We start from the raw sequence: 18527 nt of genomic DNA, 5'->3' as shown, positions 1-18527 counted from the left end.
TGCTTACTTTTCATGGTTTGCAATTATCCAATAAAAAGGATATGCTCAATCATACCTTTTAACTGGCCTTTAAGGCCTCGACACATAAGAAGCATGACATTCTTACTTAAAGGCCCCCACTCATTAGTCAGTCTGACTGCCAGCATTTATGGTAGTATGTATGTGTAAATTTTTGAAATTTTGAGATTGTATGTGTGAGTTTTCCAAGACTGATGAAATTCAAAATAGTTTTGATTTCAAAATGAACGTCCATCAGTCTGGGTGAATTGTGTTTATTTTCAAATTGTCAATAAAGAATTTTGAAAAACAGAAAATAATGTTAGTGTAGGAACACAAAAAACGTAGAATTCATTCATTTTTGGAGGAGAAATTCAAGGTTTTTAGACTTGACTGATGGTTCGTGCTACACACTTGTCAGTCACACATACAGAAAGGGTTCATCGGACTGACGGCACAGACTGACAAATGAGTGGGGGCCTTTAGTCATATCTGGTAAATGACTAAAGACCAAGTTCGACCTAATAAAAAGATTTCAGAATCACATTTGAATTAGGTCGAACTTGGTCTTCAGTCATTTACCAGATATGACTTAAGCAAGAAATTCTTGCCAAGAATGCCATGCTTCTTATGTGTCGAGGCCTTTACAGTGAATGGAAAATTTTTATTGGTGTTAATCGTGACCACTATATACAATGCGGCAACCTATATTTGTTGTTGCAACGGTGGTACTAACGGTATGTGATGCCTTTTCAGTACATAAACAGTTACTGTCTAATGTAATTGATGGTGAAGACGATTTTGAGGCAGTACCAGGTTACCGAATGTCATGGACATTCGATGTAATGCATATGTTCTACAACTTCCTAAGAGCATTGCTTACTTCGAAACATTACTATCGCAATATACTAGCCAATGTAACGAATATAGAGAAATTTGTAACCAGACAATACATGTGTATATAACAATTATGATTACATGGCTATTTCTATGGTTGTTTACCATGGTGCAAGAAAGAAGGTGATACAATAATAGCAACTGACGTCTTCATTTGCTGTCAAGACAAACATGGGTGAATATTTCAAAAAGACTGGTTTCTGGTTTATGTTGGACATAATTTGATCAAAACGACCCGATGTGTCATGCAGTACTATAATATCACGTAACTGGTAAAGATAAAAAACACATGGTCCTCGGTTTTAGAAGCCATGTCAATGAACATGAACCCATTAAGTAAATATTGCAATAGTCATCATTTCATCATTGTATATAAGGTATTTATGTTGGACATAATTTGATCAAAACGACCCGATGTGTCATGCAGTACTATAATATCACGTAACTGGTAAAGATAAAAAAACACACGTATTATAGAACAAATCACATATGCCTTCCTTACCTTCCTCTCCCTTACCATGGGTTTTAAAACATCAACGGCCTTTGTAAAATCTGTGTTACTATAATAATTGTTCCACAAACATCCCAGACGGGACAGGGGAGACTTATCTCATATCAATGAGTGCACCCCGATTCATATTAGCTCAATGATATGGGACCTACTGTTTATAGCCGAGTCCGAACGGCGTGTCTTACGACACCACTTTATAGAGAAGTTTTACATGGCTGAAATACTCAGGAAATGTCGCCTACATTACTGAGGGGTATTTTGCCACCGTTGAAAATTTTGATGTTGCCTGGCCGGGGAATCGAACCCACGACCTACTGCGTGCAAGGCGGGTGTGCATACCATTGCACCACGGTGGCAATATGTTACTTTGATCGGAAAAATATTCCCGTTAGTAAATCAGGCAGTGTAATATTATCGATATCATCTTTTAATTCGGTCCTAAGAAAATTCAGCCATTTATTTGTTCCACCATCCACTAGCATCGTATCGAGGCTGTAACAAGAACAATACCACAGTTTACATAATATCTCAAAGTTAATAATGAATGACATGAAAATGTAACGTATTTATTTCAATACTTACCACTGTACCACAGTAAAAAATATTGGTCATAAGGGGATGAGAATAGGGGAATAGGAATGGGGAGGAATTTAGGGACGGAAACGGGCATGCCCTTCCCTGTGCGCCAAAAGGCTGCAAGAATATTAAATTATTAAAAAGTTTCTTCTTCTTCTTTATTTGCATATTCGATCTCCGAATATAAGCGACCAATGCAATTATTATAATTATCTGTTACAAATTTTAAGGTATGTTCATATATTTTTCATGATCTCCATAAATGCGTCTCTATTTCTGGTTTTCAGTGTCCACACTTCTCAGCCGTACAGCAGAACCGACCAGACATAAGTTTTAATAAATCGTATTTTTGTTTCCATGTTTATTTATGACTACATAAAATATTTTGGTATTTGAAAAATTCATCTCTTGCCATTTCTATTCTGCATCGTATTTCGTTCGAGTTGTCCCAGTTTTCATTTATTTTGACGCCAAGATATTTAAAGTTCTGTACTTTATCGATATGTGTATTATTTATATATAGTTCGGTTGTACTTTGGTTTCTAGACCTGGTTATCACCATATATTTAGTTTTTGATATATTAATCTTTAACCCATATTTTTCACTATAGGAATTTAGCCAAGTCAAAAGAAATTGTAGTTCTGATACACTAGTCGCAATTAAAGTGGTATCATCTTCATATCTGATATTGTTGACGAATTTTCCACCGATATATACGCCTTTACGAGCGTTGGACATTGATTCTTCAAAAATTCTCTCGGTATAGATATTGAATAATAATGGCGACAATATGCAACCCTGTCTAACTCCTTTCGATATGGCAATGCATTCTGTCAGTTCTCCATTAATGTCGACTTGTGCTGTTTGGTTCCAATATAATTGCTTGATGCATTGTAATTCTTTTTCTTGGATGCCAATAGATGTGAGGATTTCCACCATTTTGTCATGTGTACGGTGTCGAAGGCTTTTTTGTAATCCACAAAACATAGGTAAACATCTTTATGTACATTTCTGCATTTTTGTATTAACACTTAAATAGAGAGTAGGGCTTCTCTTGTAACCATGCCTTCTTTAAATCCAAATTGAGATAGGCCCATGACTTCTTCACATTTTTTATAAATTCTGGAGTGAATGATTCTTAGAAAAATTTTGAGAGCGTGTCTCATTAAACTTATAAGTCTGTAATCGCTACATTGTCTTGGTTGGCTTTTCTTTGGAATTGTGATGAAAGTTGATTTCAGGCAGTCTTGAGGGTATCGGCCAGAGTCATATATGTAATTAAATAGCACTACAAAAAGCTGTAGGTTTTCGTCATCTATTAATTTTAACAATTCGGAGAGAATTTCCTCTGGTCCACAGCTTTTTTTATTACGTAGTAATTTTATTGCGGATTCCACCTCAGATTTAGTGATTGGGTTCCCAGTGAGCGATTGTTGGTTAGCTGGAACGTTGAGCGATCGGTTATTGTCATTAAATATCTGTCTTATGTATTCACTCCACACTATTTTCTTTTCATTTGTATCAAAGACAGCTTTGTTGTTAACGTATAGTACTTTCGGTATTGACTTAAATTGTACTCCAGCGGCTTCCTTAAGTCTTTTGTGTAAATTGAAGTCATTGTGAAGCTGTTGGAGAGGTTCAATTTCCTGACATTGTCTATTTAATGCTCTGTTCCTTTATTTGCCTGAGGTTACCATTTCTTACCATTTTTAACCTGTAAAGTGTTCCCTTACTTTTAATAGCATACAATTTATATGATAGCAGTTTACCACTTTTACCATTTTCTGCCACTGTTACCATTTTTAAAAGTAAAGGAACAGACCATAAGTGTTCAATGCGTATTGTCGATTGTATTTCCCTATGAAGCTCAAAATATAATTCATAGTTTGTGTTTTTGTACTTTCGACGTTCTTCCATTAATTTGAGTATGTCGTTCGTCATCCATTCTTTATTTTTAGGTTTTTTGTAGTTTCCTAGATTGTTGCTGGCAATAAATTTTAATGAGTTTTTAATAGAATACCAAATGTTCTCTACATCATCTCTGTTAATATTGTGTAGTTCACGATTTATATGTTGCTTCACAATTGTGTGTGTATCGTGGTTATCCAGTTTCTCAACAGCAATTTTTTTCGCCCAATTTTTTTCTTTGATAGGGATATTTTGCAGAGATTATGATCGGATGGTACATCAGCTCCTGGGTATGTCGAAGTTTTCTTTATGCAAGAGAAAAACCGTTTATTTATGATTATATAATCTATTTGATTCCTCACGATGTTATCTTTCCGATCTTGTGGAGATTTCCAAGTATATAGTCTTCTCTTTCATTTCGATTTCCAATTCCATATTTTCCTGTTACACCCGGATACAGGTTCTTCTCCAACTTTTGCGTTGAAGTCGCCTTGTATAATGTTTATTTCGTGGGATTTCGTCGTTTTCAATAAATATATGATCTCATCATAGAATGCTTCAATTTCCTCATCGCTTTTATCTGCAGTTGGCGCGTATAATTGTATTATATTTATATTCATTGGTTTTGCTTCTATTTTAAGGAGCATTGTTCTATCTGATTTTGGTATAAATCCTTTTACAGAACTTGCAATATTGTTTTTTACTATAATTCCAACTCCATTCCTGTGGTTGTTATTCTGATTGCCAGAGTGGTATATCTTCATATTGTTGGATGTGAAATCACCATTATCGGGCCACCATATTTCGCTTACACCCAATATGTCTATGTTATAATGGTTCATTTCGTTTATTGTATTAGCCAGTTTTCCCGGTTCGTAGAGACTTCTTACATTCCAGGTACCGATATTAAGATTTCTTTTTGTTTTACCTCCGGGGATACTTAGCACCCTTGTGTTGCCGTAGACTGAGGGCCGTGTATTTTCTTCATTATTCATAATTGTATGGTTTTCGAGGGAGAATTACTTCAGCGATTTCCCCTTGTCATCTGGAGGGTTTATAGTTTTCCTTCTATATCTTCAGCCGCTCCAATGGAGTACAGACGCTGTTTGCTGCCGCCAATCCTTTGGTCAGACGCTGCCTTTTCCCGCTTTTTTTTTTTTTTTGGTTCGACCCGCATATTTTATTTTTGCGGTGCCCGCCATATCTGATGAGCATTCCCCTATCCACCACCTGGGGAGGCGTCCGATGGGAGAAAAAAAGAGGAAAAAATAACTCCACACGGAAAAGTTAAAAAGTTTAACTAAATAAAAATGAGAACTTACTCATCAAGAGAAATAAATGACATTGCGGGGCATTCTGGACATTGGAAAGACTTGACATGTATTCTTTCGTGGTTTATTAATTGACTTCGTTTATTAAACCCCTTGCAGCACCTAGGACAATTAAATGGGTTTTCCGGCTGGTGTCTCAACATGTGCAGATACCAGTACGTCATTGCACTGAAAAGAAGTAAATAATAGCTTCGTTCCAGTACTTTTTCAATGGCAAAAATAGCAAAAGAGAGAACTGCCGAATTTGCTCTCAGAACACATACTTTTTCAAAAAGTACAGGAACGGAAAATATAGTAAAGTTCAATAATATGTCAAGAACGAAAAATGGCAAACGTCACATGAAAAATAAAAAAATTATGTTTGTATGTATGTTTGCAGCGAATAGTAATTTCCAATTTTAAATCAAATGTTATGTACCAAAGGATGTACCATCCATCAACAACATCTGATGCAAATCATTTGCTGGTCATTTCGAAGTGAACGTGAGGGTGTGGAGGACTAAAAGTTTCAATAAATTTTCCAAATTTAGAACGCCCTTGGAACAACAAGAATCAGAAGAAATGTTTTTTTAAAAAAGCATCAAACAAAGCATCATCCCCTTCGACCAATTTTCCGTAGGCTAATCAATATACATACATATCTGCATATTATGTTGACAATAAAAATCATGTTAATAATTCCTTAAAAGATTTATTGTTCGGGTACTTATTTCATCAGTCCATTATGTTTTTGGTCCACAATAATATTGACTGACTAATGTATGTATGTATATCAAGCAATTAAAATAGAATCGGCTAGTCTTATCCTTTCCATTCTGTGGTGTTGAGGGAAGGTAACATATGGCTTTAGGGAAAAAATATGGACATGCGTATGCCAAAGCATTTGTTCCACCGAGGATATTCTTTTAGCAGGAGCTAAATTTGAAGGGACACATCAAGTTGTTGTGGCGTAAACCTGTACAGAAGATAATTCCATCTGTGAAATTTGACAACTCCCAGTATCAACTTGAGATACCATTCTTGCACTTGTCACAATTGACGTAGTTGAACTGTAAGATTGAAATTGTTTAAAAAATTATGAGCTTTGATGACATTTTGTATTTGAATACCGCGTATTTTCATTTAACGATTTAACAGTTAATAGCGAGATGAATTAATTTAATGTTGGCTGCATAATTTCAATTAAATTTGCTTTAAAATTATTTTTATTGATGTTTTGGTTCAGACTTTTTTAATTTTATTTCTTTTAAAAAATGTCAAATATTCCTTTTGACAAATTTCCAATTTTTACACAACCAAATTTGTGTAATAGAAAATAGTAGAAGAGAAAGCCATTTGGAGCCATTTTTGTTTAAAGAGAACAGCAAATTGCCAGTTTTTGTAGTACAGGAACGCATTTTATCAAAAAATTGTAAAACTAGTACTAAATAGTACTATTTTGCAGGTTCTGGAACACAGCTAATAATTTATTATACTATAAATAAATATACTTACAGTAGAGCAAACATGTTGACTTCGGACTCCCTGCCGTTGTTTGCATTTCTTTAATGTAGACTCCTTGGACATAGTAGCCTCCGGAATTGCCGGCTTGGAGTTCTTTTTGGCAGGCTCACCATAACCCTCCACAATTTCTTCGTATATCTCCAGAACACTTGTGTCACTGTTGTCATCGATGATGTCATGATGTGTGGGAAGTGGCAGGTGGGGACAGAAGTGGTTGGGGTTGGTGGAGTGGAGTTGGTGTGGAGGTTATTGTAGGTATAGGAGGTAGGGTAGTTGATAGGGGGTTGTTAGTTGGGTTGATTTTGGGAATGTTGTGAATGTTGTTGATGGGGTGGTTATTAGTGGAGTAGATTTTGGGAATGTTGTTGTAGGTAGGAGATTTAAATTAAGGGTGGGGGGAGGAGCTGGTGTTGGTGGGGGGTTAAATGTTTGTGCAGCATTTGTAGGTAGGAGATTTAATTTAAGGGGGGGGGGGTGATTTGTTGTGGTAGAGGAGGTGGTGTTGGTTGGGGGATTAAATTTTTGTGCAGCATTTGTAGGTAGGAGATTTAATTTAAGGAATTTAAGGGGGGGTTTGTTGTAGTAGAGGAGGTGGTGTTGGTGAAGGGTTAAATGTTTGTGCAACATTTTTTTAACCGCTAGGGTGAAAATGATCGCATCAGTTTCGCTAGATTTAGTGGCTGACATCGGCATAAAGTGTCAGAAGCAAGCAAGGTAAGCAGGCGAGGCAGCTTATGTACCCAGGTTTTTATAGGGTATTTAAAAAGAATAGTACACCCTAGTCCGTCCATAAAGGAATCAAAAAATAAGCGAAAATGGGCTGAACAAAATGCTTGAGGCGTGAAGTAAGAGGTGAAGTGTGTCTCAGAACATACCCGATAATGTGGCCTCAGATATACAAATGTTGGCCACAATATACAATGCGGCATATTTGTATATATTTGTTGTTGCAAGGGTGGTACTAACGGTATGTGATGCCTTTTCAGTACATAAACAGTTACTGTCTAATGGAATTGATGGTGAAGACGATTTTGAGGCAGTACCAGGTTACCGAATGTCATGGACATTCTATGTAATGCACATGTTCTACAACTTCCTAAGATCATTGCTTACTTCGAAACATTACTATCGCAATATACTAGCCAATGTAACGAATATAGAGAAATTTGTAAGCAAACAATACATACAATATGTATACAACAATTATGATTACATGACTATTTCTTTGGGTACTTACCATGGTGCAAGAAAGAAGGTGATACAACAGAGCTGAGCAAAATCGAGGGGGAGGCAAATTTAAGGGAGAATTAATATTTAATTTTTCTTGATGTTTCATTACTTATTTCAAAAATTTTTAAACATTAAATATAATATATATATATAAATAAAACATTGCATAAACTTTTAATTGTTTATGCATGGTAGAACAAATATAAGGTAAAGTTAATACTACAACAAATACAACTCGAACAACAACACAAAGGAATTTGTTTTTGTTTGTAACGTTACTGCCAGTTGTATTTGTAAACAAAACAAGGAAATGTCTATAAATTATTGGAATTTAAAAAACTAATAATTTTTCATATTTGGTTGAATATTTTCGAAAACATGAATGAAAATTCGTTACATTTTCAATTTTTATGGTTCCACATCATTCCACTAAATGCATAAATTCTCGCAGAAAGTAGAATTCTTGCAGAAAAGTTTGGGGTCGCTGGAAATTCATAGAAAAAGGAGAAGCTGTTTCAATGTTTTGTTTTAGAAATCAAAGAAGCACAGGTTTATTAAGGCTTTATTTTTTTAAATTTTAAAAAAATACCTCACATATTAACAAACGTTGTATCGCCTCTACAAGCGGTGATTTACTGCGCGGCTCATCGTTCGAAATTGGAGGAGGTTACATATCATTGATATGAAGAAGTCTTTCTGCGAAATGTTTTTTTCCGAATATTATATTTTTTTTCTCAAAAAATATATGTCCCTAATGTACATCGAAATAGAAATAAATGTATAAAATGTCATATGAAATTTGACACTAACACTACAACCCAGTTCAGTCAGCTGGGTATTGCTGCTACCTTTTCTTGTTCTACCATGTTGTTTATGGCATGGTACAAATACACAGGTAGCCGCATCGGCAATTGTTGGTAACATAAGGTGTCAAAATTTGACATCAATTCAATGCAGTTGACACATTATGTTACCATCAGCTGGCGTGATAATGCTACCTGTATTATTGTACCATGGTTTATGGTTAACAAAAAACTAAGAGTACGTTTTCACAATTTGCCTATGTGCACACAGGCGTGCTCACCCCTGGTGATACAATAAGTGTGTCTGCGTACTCGATAATTTGTAATAATTATCACAATTTATTACTGAATGTTGTTTTTTTACACAAATGTTCAGTAAAAGAGAATGAATTGAGAGACTCGTTTTGAAATTTATATTACTGAGAACTTATAATTTTTACTGAAGGAATTTTGTTCAGTAACATTTTGTAGCTTTGCGAGTTGTCAAAAGTGTAAAATATTCAAATATCATAAACCTAAATATAATCAAATTGAAAATTTTTACTGAATGTTGTCTTTTTACTTTTTTAAATTTTTCCTTTAAAAGAGAATAAAGTGCTTTACTCTCTAAAAAGAAGTTACTGAGTAATACTTACGGAGAAAGTACAAGGACAAACCTAATATTAGCAATTGACGTCTATATTTGCTGTCAAAACATATGTATTTTTAATAAAAAACAAATAACTAATTTTTCTCTTCTATAAAAAATAACTCTGTACAACATCTTTATATAAGCTTCACGAAGGATATTTTACCGTTTACCTTTTGCGGATATTTCGCACACAAAAATTTGGCAGCAAATGATGGCTAACTCATGTTTCATTATGGACTAATCCTATTTAGGTGGTGTCATAACTGGAGTTGAAAGAAGAGCCGAATCAAAAGACGAAAACATTTGTAGTGACTAATACAACAGCACAGTAATTTGCATAGCCGTATTGACCATTTGTTTTTTCTACCATAAGAATTAATTCCGATAAAGATTTTAAGATATGTAATTCCCCACCGAACGATAAATTGGTCTTAAACCGCTATAGAAATGTAAACCTTGCAGAAATCTATGGGAAGCATAGTATGTATGTTGTTTTCCGTTTATTTGTATCTATAAGAATTACTTAATTGGTTATGACTACACGTTTTTTGTGTTCCTGCAAACTCAATCACTTTCCAATGAATCCGATACATCTTCACTATTTTGTGGCTGCTCCTCGACAAATGCTGCATTTGAGGTCTGTTGTAATTCAAGATTTTCCAAATATTCCTGTAAACGATCTTGGAAGAAATTGATATATGCTTGTTTTTGTTGTGATGTGGCAGGGAAATAATGACCTCCATTATGTTCCAATACTTCGACATTTTTAAAATGATTTGCCAATTCTTGACTCATTTCTTTGGGTATAATTTCATCGGAAAGACCATAAATATGTAATGTGGGTATTATAACAGACTCTTCATAGGCACTTTTATGAACTAAACTACCGGAAAGGAAACCCGACGACATAATGGCAAATTCAGGTTTAATTGATGTTACTGTAACGAACAAGATATAGATTATAATCACGTTTTGGAAGTGTTTAAATTTACTTACATTTTTTCTTTGCTAATCCACATATTAAACCCACAAAACAAGCACCCTGAGAAAATCCCAATAGACCTTGGAAAGGCCCCTGTGTTTTCCATGTCTCCTCGACAAGTTTCAAACTTTCCTGGAAACCAAATGCTGGGCCATTTTTATTGGTACCCTTGAATGAACCATCATCTTTATTAAACCACCAACTTAACTGATCAGCTTGTGGCTCGCCACCCTCTTCCATGGGTTTGGCTTTGTGGGGCGCATCAATAAAAACAAATTCAGCATACTTGTTTACATGTTTGCGAAATGATCCCAGTTTACTTTTAAAGCTTTCGCCATTTTGGCGATAGCCGTGTAAGCAAAGAACTCTCACTTTTTCTGTTATCTCAAGGGGTTTTGTTGAAGAAGGTTTTTGGCCTGATGAAGTAGCCTCGTTGGTCATGTTGATGGAACAAAAGTAGGGGTCTTGCTTTACGTCTTGGGTGTACGTTTAGTGAGTGCAGCTAAAGTAGTTCGATAATAGTTGTGTTCCCGAACATACATGATGCTACTAATTTTAGGATTTTTTGTACTTTGATAAAAACAAATGTGTTGAATGGCGCGTAATTCAACTTTCTGCAAGATAAGATCAAGGTGGATACATTAGATACATACATCAGCAATCAGTGGCAACAAGAGTTTAGTACTTTGTAATGTCAAAAATATGTATTTTGCAAGCATAAAACTGTTCATCAAGAACCTGTAAAGGCCCAGGTACATAAGCTGCCTTGCCTACTTGCCTTGCTTGCTTCTGATAAAAGAATAAAAAAGAAAAGGGCAACCCAGTTCGAAATTTGCTCGCCCTTCTTTACTCTTTTATTTTTATTATGTCAGAAATGAAGCAGGAAATCCAGGCAATCAGACAAGGCAGCTTATGTATTCATCCGTTAAGAACCTATTTTTGGCATAATCCGGGTTTACCCACTATGCTCAGATCGTGATTTTTTTCACAGGTAGATCTCCTCACCCGATCACAAATATATATAACCTTTGTTGCGAAAGTCCATACATCCCGAGATATGGGTCTCTGAAGTTGCAAAAAATCCCTTGTTTAAGGCCGGATAATTAGTGAAAAATTTACTATATAAAAAAATTTTTGTTCCCGTGTCCGAAATTAGCTCCTGCCCATAGGAAAAAGTGCTAAATCACCAGCCGAAGGCCGGCTATTTAAAAAAAAATATAAATTTTGGAACAAATTGAATACTCTACCAGCTGCCGGAAAAAATCTGAATTTTTTTTTTATTGTAAGTTTTTTATAAGTTGTGGGCCTTCGGCCGGGGATTTGAAACTCTCTTCAATGGACAGGAGCCAATTTAGGGCACGGGAACAACATTTTTTTAATTAAATTTTTTTCTTATTTTAACAAGGAAATTTTCGGAACTTCAGAGGCCCGTGTCTCGGGAAATATGGACTTCCCCCAACAAACTTTATATTTTTGTAATCATGACGTAAAAATCTACCTGTGGTAAACATTTCAGATTTATCCGCCAGCTGATAGAGTATTCAATTTATTCCTAATTTTTTAAAGAAAATTTTGCAAACTCGACTTGTTCCCATGTTTTTCATTAAAATATGTATTAATAAACTCAATTCATCAGATATTCATACTTTGCTTTAAATTACAACAACTTTTTTGACATCTGATAGGACGGTAAGCATGGTACAATTACTTAGGTAGATGCCTCAGCCCAGCTGATCGAATCTAAAACGTCAAAAAACTACGAATTCGCTATGAAAAATCAAAACAACCATATGATTCGGTAAGTAAGAGATAGCATGTGTTCACTTCACTGTACAAACACAAGTGATAAAAGGAGACAACAAGAAACCATTCGCCGAAAATTTTGACAGTTTACATTACAAAAAAAGTTGCTTTGTTGTAGCAATTCGCCGATGTTTCTACCTAAGTAATTGTACCATGACGGTAAGCGTACGATTCTGTGACTAGAAAGAATTGTCTACAAATATTAGCTGTGTCTGGTTACCCTAAAATTTGTAACAATTTGTACCAATTGTTGCTGGAAGTCGTCTGTTAACACAAAAAACCAGCAAAAGAGAGCGATTCGAGAGAGACATTTTGACAGTTCTTTCACTGAGAGCTTGCAAATTCTTGCTGGACAAATTTCTTCTAGCAAGCACATGCAAGCTCTTCTTCTTCCTGAAAACAATCAATCAGCTGTTTTTAGTTTTTTGTTGATTTATGTTTGTGAACATTAAAAACAAATTTATTGTGGAAATAACGTAGTCTAATTGTATTGTTTTATGGAGAACAAATTTGTAAAGTGGAAAAATACTTTTTTGTTTCATTTTCTTTTTTATTTTTAATAAAATAAAACGTGTTTGCTTCCTTTGTTGGCGGACAAATTGTTCTGTTTTGGCAAGTCAGCTGATTGCTTGCTGGTTTTTGCTGGGAAGGTGTCTGTTTACTTTTTAAAATTTTCTAGCAAAAGAGAATAAAAACCCCTTACTGAAAAAGATCTTGCTGGACAATTCTTGCTGGGAAAGTAACCAGACAGACTTATTGTTAATTAGAAATTTGTAGGTGTCCATAATGATTAAAATTAAGCAATCGTTAGGTACTACTTATAGCAACCAACAATGTTGCTGACTATTTATTAAACTTTTCTTTCATAATTTTGCGTTTTATTTTCTGGCAGATATTTGTCGTTAAGGAAAAAGTAGTTACCGAACAGCACTACTAAATGATTTTGCTATGTATAAAACTGAACAACTGCTGTGCACATGTTTAATGACTGAACACACCCTATAGAAATTTTTTTATTTACTTTTATTTTGACGTTTGTGGTGGTCAGCTGGGTGGGCTCCTCGTTTCTTATGTAAATACCTTGTAAATTTCATTTCTTTCTTGTTTTTATTTCGCGCATCAACAATCAGAGTTTGTTTTCCACTCATAGTCATCGCATCATCATTATTATTGCCAAAATATTTGCATATAGTATTTTGATCGAATTGATTGGTATACAAATAAAAACAACAAAAAATGTTACTAACAGTGTCTTTACTAAACAGAGGCACCTCCTCCTTCTTGGGTTCTTTGATTAACAAAGCCAGGCAAGTTGTACGAATTAAGAGCAATAAGCATGTAGAGACTAATCTGAAACCAAATATATCTAATTCCCCAATGCTTACAACGTTAAATTCCTCTTCATCGGCACCTGAACCCGTTCTTAATACCCTTGATACTACTACTAACAGACCTCTTTCGGTGGCCAATCTTAGCTTGAGTAGCCCAGCAACAGCCACTAATAAACTCACCATCGAACAACAAGTTGGCTTGCCAGTTAGGCCAAAAAAACCATTAACACCATATTTCCGTTTTATGAACGATTTGAGACCCAAGATCTTGGCATCAAATCCAAACTTGGCACTCATTGATGTGGTGAAACAAGTGTCAAAAAAATGGGAGACAGCCGATCCATCACTGAAACAACGCCTACAAGAAGAGTACAAGAAAGAACAACAAGAATATGTAGAAAAACGTATGAAATATGATGCTAAAATTACCGATGAACAACGCAACCAAATTAAGGAATTAAAACAAGAGAAAACTGAGGCTAAAGAACGTCGCATGATGCGTAAACGTATTAAGGATCTAGGTCGACCAAAGAAGCCCGCATCAGCATTTATACGTTTCATAGCTAAAGAACGAGTACGAACACCGCAATCACCAAAACAAACGTTCCGTGAATGGCAAGAAGCGGCAACTAAAAAATGGTCTACATTGCCACAGGCGGAAAAGGATATGTATATACAAGAATCTCGCAAGGAATTCGAAATATATAAGTATGATTTTTCTTTTAACAACATGTTAAAATAGGTTTACATCTCTTGGAATTTACTTTTTCTAGGAAAGAAATTGCTGCATGGGAAGATAAAATGATTCGCCTGGGTAACATTGATGTTGTGCGCCAAGGAAATCTTATCGATCCACCAGAAACAAAACCCAAGAAACGTTAAATTTCTATTTGAACCATTGAATCATGTCATTTTTTACCTAATACCCCAGTTTTCTCATTCATACAACTTCATACAAGTTTGAGTTACATATACATATTTGTTAACTTTTATTTTTGTTCTTTACTTAGAGAGGAGACTTTATTTTCAAAAGTCTTGAGTTCATGAAATAATTTAAGTAAGTTCCGAGAAATAAGATTTGTTCATTCTTTACTTATATAGAAATATACACCAGAATGGTTACACATAATTTGAAGTTTCCCTTTATCGATGATGGGGATTACTAGACATGGGAAAAGAACGAATCTTTGATCGTTTCGTCCCTAATAATGCTGCTCATGTGCGAAGCCACATACAGTATAGAAATCTCTATACTCTAAGCTACGCAAAATAATACACACGAAGCTGTTAGATAAAATAATCATAAATTACAAATGAATAAAAGGTGTGGACCGGACCGTTACACCTTTGTACTACAGAGATAGCTAGCTGCCGTTTTGCTGCGCCAGCTAGAGATTTATTTCTATGTGTCTGCATCTGTATATTCAGTAGTGGCATTCTCATCTCCGCAGTCCAGGTGATAAGCAGAAGCGATCCATATTCATTTATAGTGACATCTCTAGGTCAGCTAGAATGATCACTTTTCTACTACTCCAAAGAAAACAGTTTTCTTTACTTTCCTTAATTGGTTAATTGGTCATTATTTTATTAAAATGTAATTGTACATAATATCGTTTGTCTATATTTTCGTGTGGAATATGGACGGAATATGTAAAACATATTTATAATTTTGTATATAAAAAACATACATAATCAGATTGGGAATGGACGGTTTAACAAATACAACTTAATTCACTACAGATATAAAATAATTTTTCGTGTGTAAAACTTACTACTAATAAGACACTTTTTTGCTAGAGATTCCGAAATAGTAAGGCCTATGTATATGGGAGATTCACTTTTTTTGGTCTTACAACTAAAAGAATCTTCGATATTTTTCTTTTTATCAAAATTATGGCCCTTTAAACGAGAAACCTTACTAGCTTAAACATAACATAACCACATACAAATGTTAACATGGTTTGTAGATTTACTGATGAAATGATGCGACCAGCACCTGCCTTATAAAAATCCCAATCGAATATAACATTGGAGGCGTCAGATTGACGCCAAGGATTTTCACCATCATCAAAATACATGGGACAATCATCGCGTTCACGTTCATATTCTATGGCATCGATGGCGACAGCAGCACCTTCAGTGTGATTCCATGATGTGACATCTTGATTTAATTTGCAAAAAGCTCCTACGGCTGGGTATTAGGGAAAAAGAAACATGAGTAAACAATCACAAAAAAACTTTTGTTTACAATACCTTGTGACATAAGTACACGATTTAAATCAGCTCTTTGATACACCCAACATCTGTATTTGGACAATGGATCCAAATCATCATAGGTTATGAGATAAGATTTTAGATTTTCCTTCCAAAAACCAATACATTTCATGCGATAATCAGGGTCACCTAAAATTAAAAGGCTGATATTCAGAATGGTTACTTTATATAACGATCTTGTAATACTTACTATAAATATCCACTGGTCTACCCAAATGATCTACGGATAAACAATAGTTTTCATCTACAGCCATTTCTTTTTGATCCGTATCACATACCGACAAATCGGATATGTTTTGCTTGCAGCGAATATCAGGACGTGGACTAAGAGTTACACCTCCCAAGATTCTAAAAACCAAAAAGAGAAACAGTTTTGTTAAGTGAAACAACATTTTTTTTAAATTTCCCTACACCTCACCTTGTCTTGAAGGGATGTTCACCACGTTGTGTAAAATTAAATTTCCCCGCAACTGGACATCGTACTGCAACAGGATTTTTAGCCAACAACAAATCATATTTCCATGACTCGGCATTTTTAAATTGTACCCATGAACAGACGGTACTAAAATCATCCTTAATAACTGCCAAACCCTTACGATAGCGTATAATGTTGTGATGTCTTGGCATAAAATCAAAACAAACATAATCCTTTTGACAACCATCAACGGTGAGACGTGCCATCATAATACGATTGCCACGACGTTCACGGCACACATAAATGGTACGACGATATCGTGCTCTATCCGGATAATAAGTTTCGTTAATATGGGTATCATCGATTATAACTTCAGCATCAATATTGGCAGTATTAACCCATTCTCCACTGAAATTTTGTGGCAGTGTACAACCAGGTTCAACATACTCCGCTTTCACGGGTGTCAGTTTTAAACGTTCTGGAGACTTTTCAGGTGTCTTTAGGGTGTTACATTCGGCCGTAATGGACACACCAATATACAAATCATCATCACGATTTTTCAGGAAGCAACGATATTTTTCATCTTTACGCGATTCTTTTGTATTGGCAACAGCGAAATAATGATTTTTACCCACAAACCAATCACCCAAGCAACTGTATTCAACGGTACCGCTGAAGGTGCCATCCATACCCTCACACTGTTGATAGGTTATATTGAATTTTTGATTTTGTATCAAAAATTGTGTACCGGCAGTTTGACACGACTGTATGCGAGCATCGGGTTTGTTGCAAACGCCAGTAAAACGGAAACGATTTTGATATGTAAAATGCCAAACACCTTCCAGAGAACTACGACAATTGATTGGTACGAAATTCTCATTGAATAGGGTGATGAGTTGTTGATCGTCTTTTATGCCACGACAAACATGTTCAACAGTGGGTTCAACACCTTCCGTTACCGAAACACAAGGTCCTGATAAGGGTGGGGAAAATAAGTAAACGAATTAAATAATAAAAAATAATAAGGTTCGGTTTTATCGAATCCTTGAAGCAAGTGCTTTTTAAAACACTTATTTCAACCTTTAACCCACTAATAGATACGAAAAAACTACACCTCAACGCGCACAAAGCGTTACTTCAAATTAACTTAATTAAAATTAATAAAAAGACAATTATCCCTAGCAACTTTAGGCAAGAAACCCTGAAACCACAACATGCAACATTTTACCAGTGTTGCTTTTGCCAGACTCGACGTCTAAAGCCACAGTTTTGAAAATAATTTTAGGGCATCTAAGTTAGGCTTTAAATCCCAATAAATGTATACATAGAAATAATACTGACTATATCATCAAACTAATATTATTTTAAATAAACATGAGTATAATTACCTTCAAATTTCTCAAAAACATTCAAGGTCCTTATAAATGTTCTGACACAATGGTAGCAATTGACAGATTGTTCCTTGAATACAAACGAATACTCATCACCATGATGTTTTTCCATTGCAACACAATAGCCTCTACGCGACATTTGTGTAGCATCAATGACCGTTTGTGTGGGGAGGCCAGTTTCCCATGAAAACCACGATCCTTGCAGTATTTTTGGTATTACACATGCTTGTCGGGCATCAACAGAAGTATACGATTGAGCATTCGCTGTAAATCAATTAATGAAATTAATCAATGAATCAACAGCTTGTGTTGTTGCTTTGTTGTTGTATGAAAAAAGTTCCAAGCCAAGGGGTGTGGCTTAGAAAATTATTTTTGTTTATTTACCTGCTATTACTATACCCAAAAAGGTATATATTTGATATAATTGCATTTTATTCTCTAGATTTTGTGCAGAGTTACAAATATTTCATAATAATTCTATTAATTATTTACAAATTAAAAAATTTAGTTAAGCCTTGACTAAAAACAAAACACACTCTACATAAGAATACTTTTGATTAATCGATTAGTCTACTTTTTGGTTTGAAAAAATCGATGTCGACTTTTACGGAGAAAATCGAAAAGTCGACTTTGCATTAGAGCTGGCAAAAAATCGATGGCACTATCGATAATATCGATTATTATTTAAAAATTCAATATCGATAGATAGTTTTTCCTATCGATATTATCGGAATAAAAACCCATAACATGAAATCCATTGAAATAAATAGAAATTTCGCTGCTTTTGGGTTATGTGTGTGTAAGAAAGTAAGTCCGTAGTCACAGTACACATTTTCCGGTAAAATAAAATGTATTTTTTTTTAAATTTTTATGAAATAAAAGCAATTGTTTATTCTCCTTTACATTTCTGTGAACTACTTTTGCATAATTTCAAGAAAATCAT

General features: G+C 34.9%; 3 protein-coding genes across 4 annotated transcripts; 1 reads left to right on the top strand and 2 right to left on the bottom strand.

Moving 5' to 3' along the window:
• Positions 1 to 9855: 9855 nt before the first annotated feature.
• On the bottom strand, positions 9856 to 10984 carry LOC141389136 (esterase GA18864). The gene is made up of 2 exons (XM_073960201.1): positions 10385 to 10984; positions 9856 to 10326 (listed from the first exon to the last, which is right to left on the bottom strand). Exons 1-2 carry the CDS (start codon positions 10809 to 10811, stop codon positions 9953 to 9955), a joined length of 801 nt encoding a protein of 266 aa, XP_073816302.1. The 5' UTR covers positions 10812 to 10984; the 3' UTR covers positions 9856 to 9952.
• Positions 10985 to 13192: 2208 nt separating this feature from the next.
• On the top strand, positions 13193 to 14630 carry TFAM (mitochondrial transcription factor A). 2 transcript variants are annotated; one of them, XM_073960200.1, is made up of 3 exons: positions 13193 to 13480; positions 13625 to 14212; positions 14278 to 14630. In XM_073960200.1, the coding sequence occupies exons 1-3, from the start codon at positions 13410 to 13412 to the stop codon at positions 14384 to 14386; spliced, it is 768 nt and encodes a 255-aa protein (XP_073816301.1). In that variant the 5' UTR covers positions 13193 to 13409; the 3' UTR covers positions 14387 to 14630. The 2 variants fall into 2 exon arrangements, with proteins under 2 accessions (XP_073816301.1, XP_073816300.1); XM_073960199.1 differs by having other exon boundaries at positions 13213 to 14212.
• Positions 14631 to 15049: 419 nt separating this feature from the next.
• On the bottom strand, positions 15050 to 18190 carry udt (protein undicht). Its single transcript, XM_073960197.1, has 6 exons — positions 17969 to 18190; positions 17582 to 17848; positions 16197 to 17166; positions 15969 to 16126; positions 15758 to 15907; positions 15050 to 15695 (listed from the first exon to the last, which is right to left on the bottom strand). Exons 1-6 carry the CDS (start codon positions 18012 to 18014, stop codon positions 15406 to 15408), a joined length of 1881 nt encoding a protein of 626 aa, XP_073816298.1. The 5' UTR covers positions 18015 to 18190; the 3' UTR covers positions 15050 to 15405.
• Between the last annotated feature and the right edge of the window lie 337 nt (positions 18191 to 18527).

This window comes from Musca autumnalis, unplaced genomic scaffold (genome assembly GCF_047663935.1).
Source record: "Musca autumnalis isolate F117 unplaced genomic scaffold, ASM4766393v1 scaffold_1, whole genome shotgun sequence".
NCBI classification, from domain to species: Eukaryota; Metazoa; Arthropoda; class Insecta; order Diptera; family Muscidae; genus Musca; species Musca autumnalis.
Note: the sequence above shows the minus strand (reverse complement) of the source record. Positions and strands in the feature narration are given on the sequence as shown.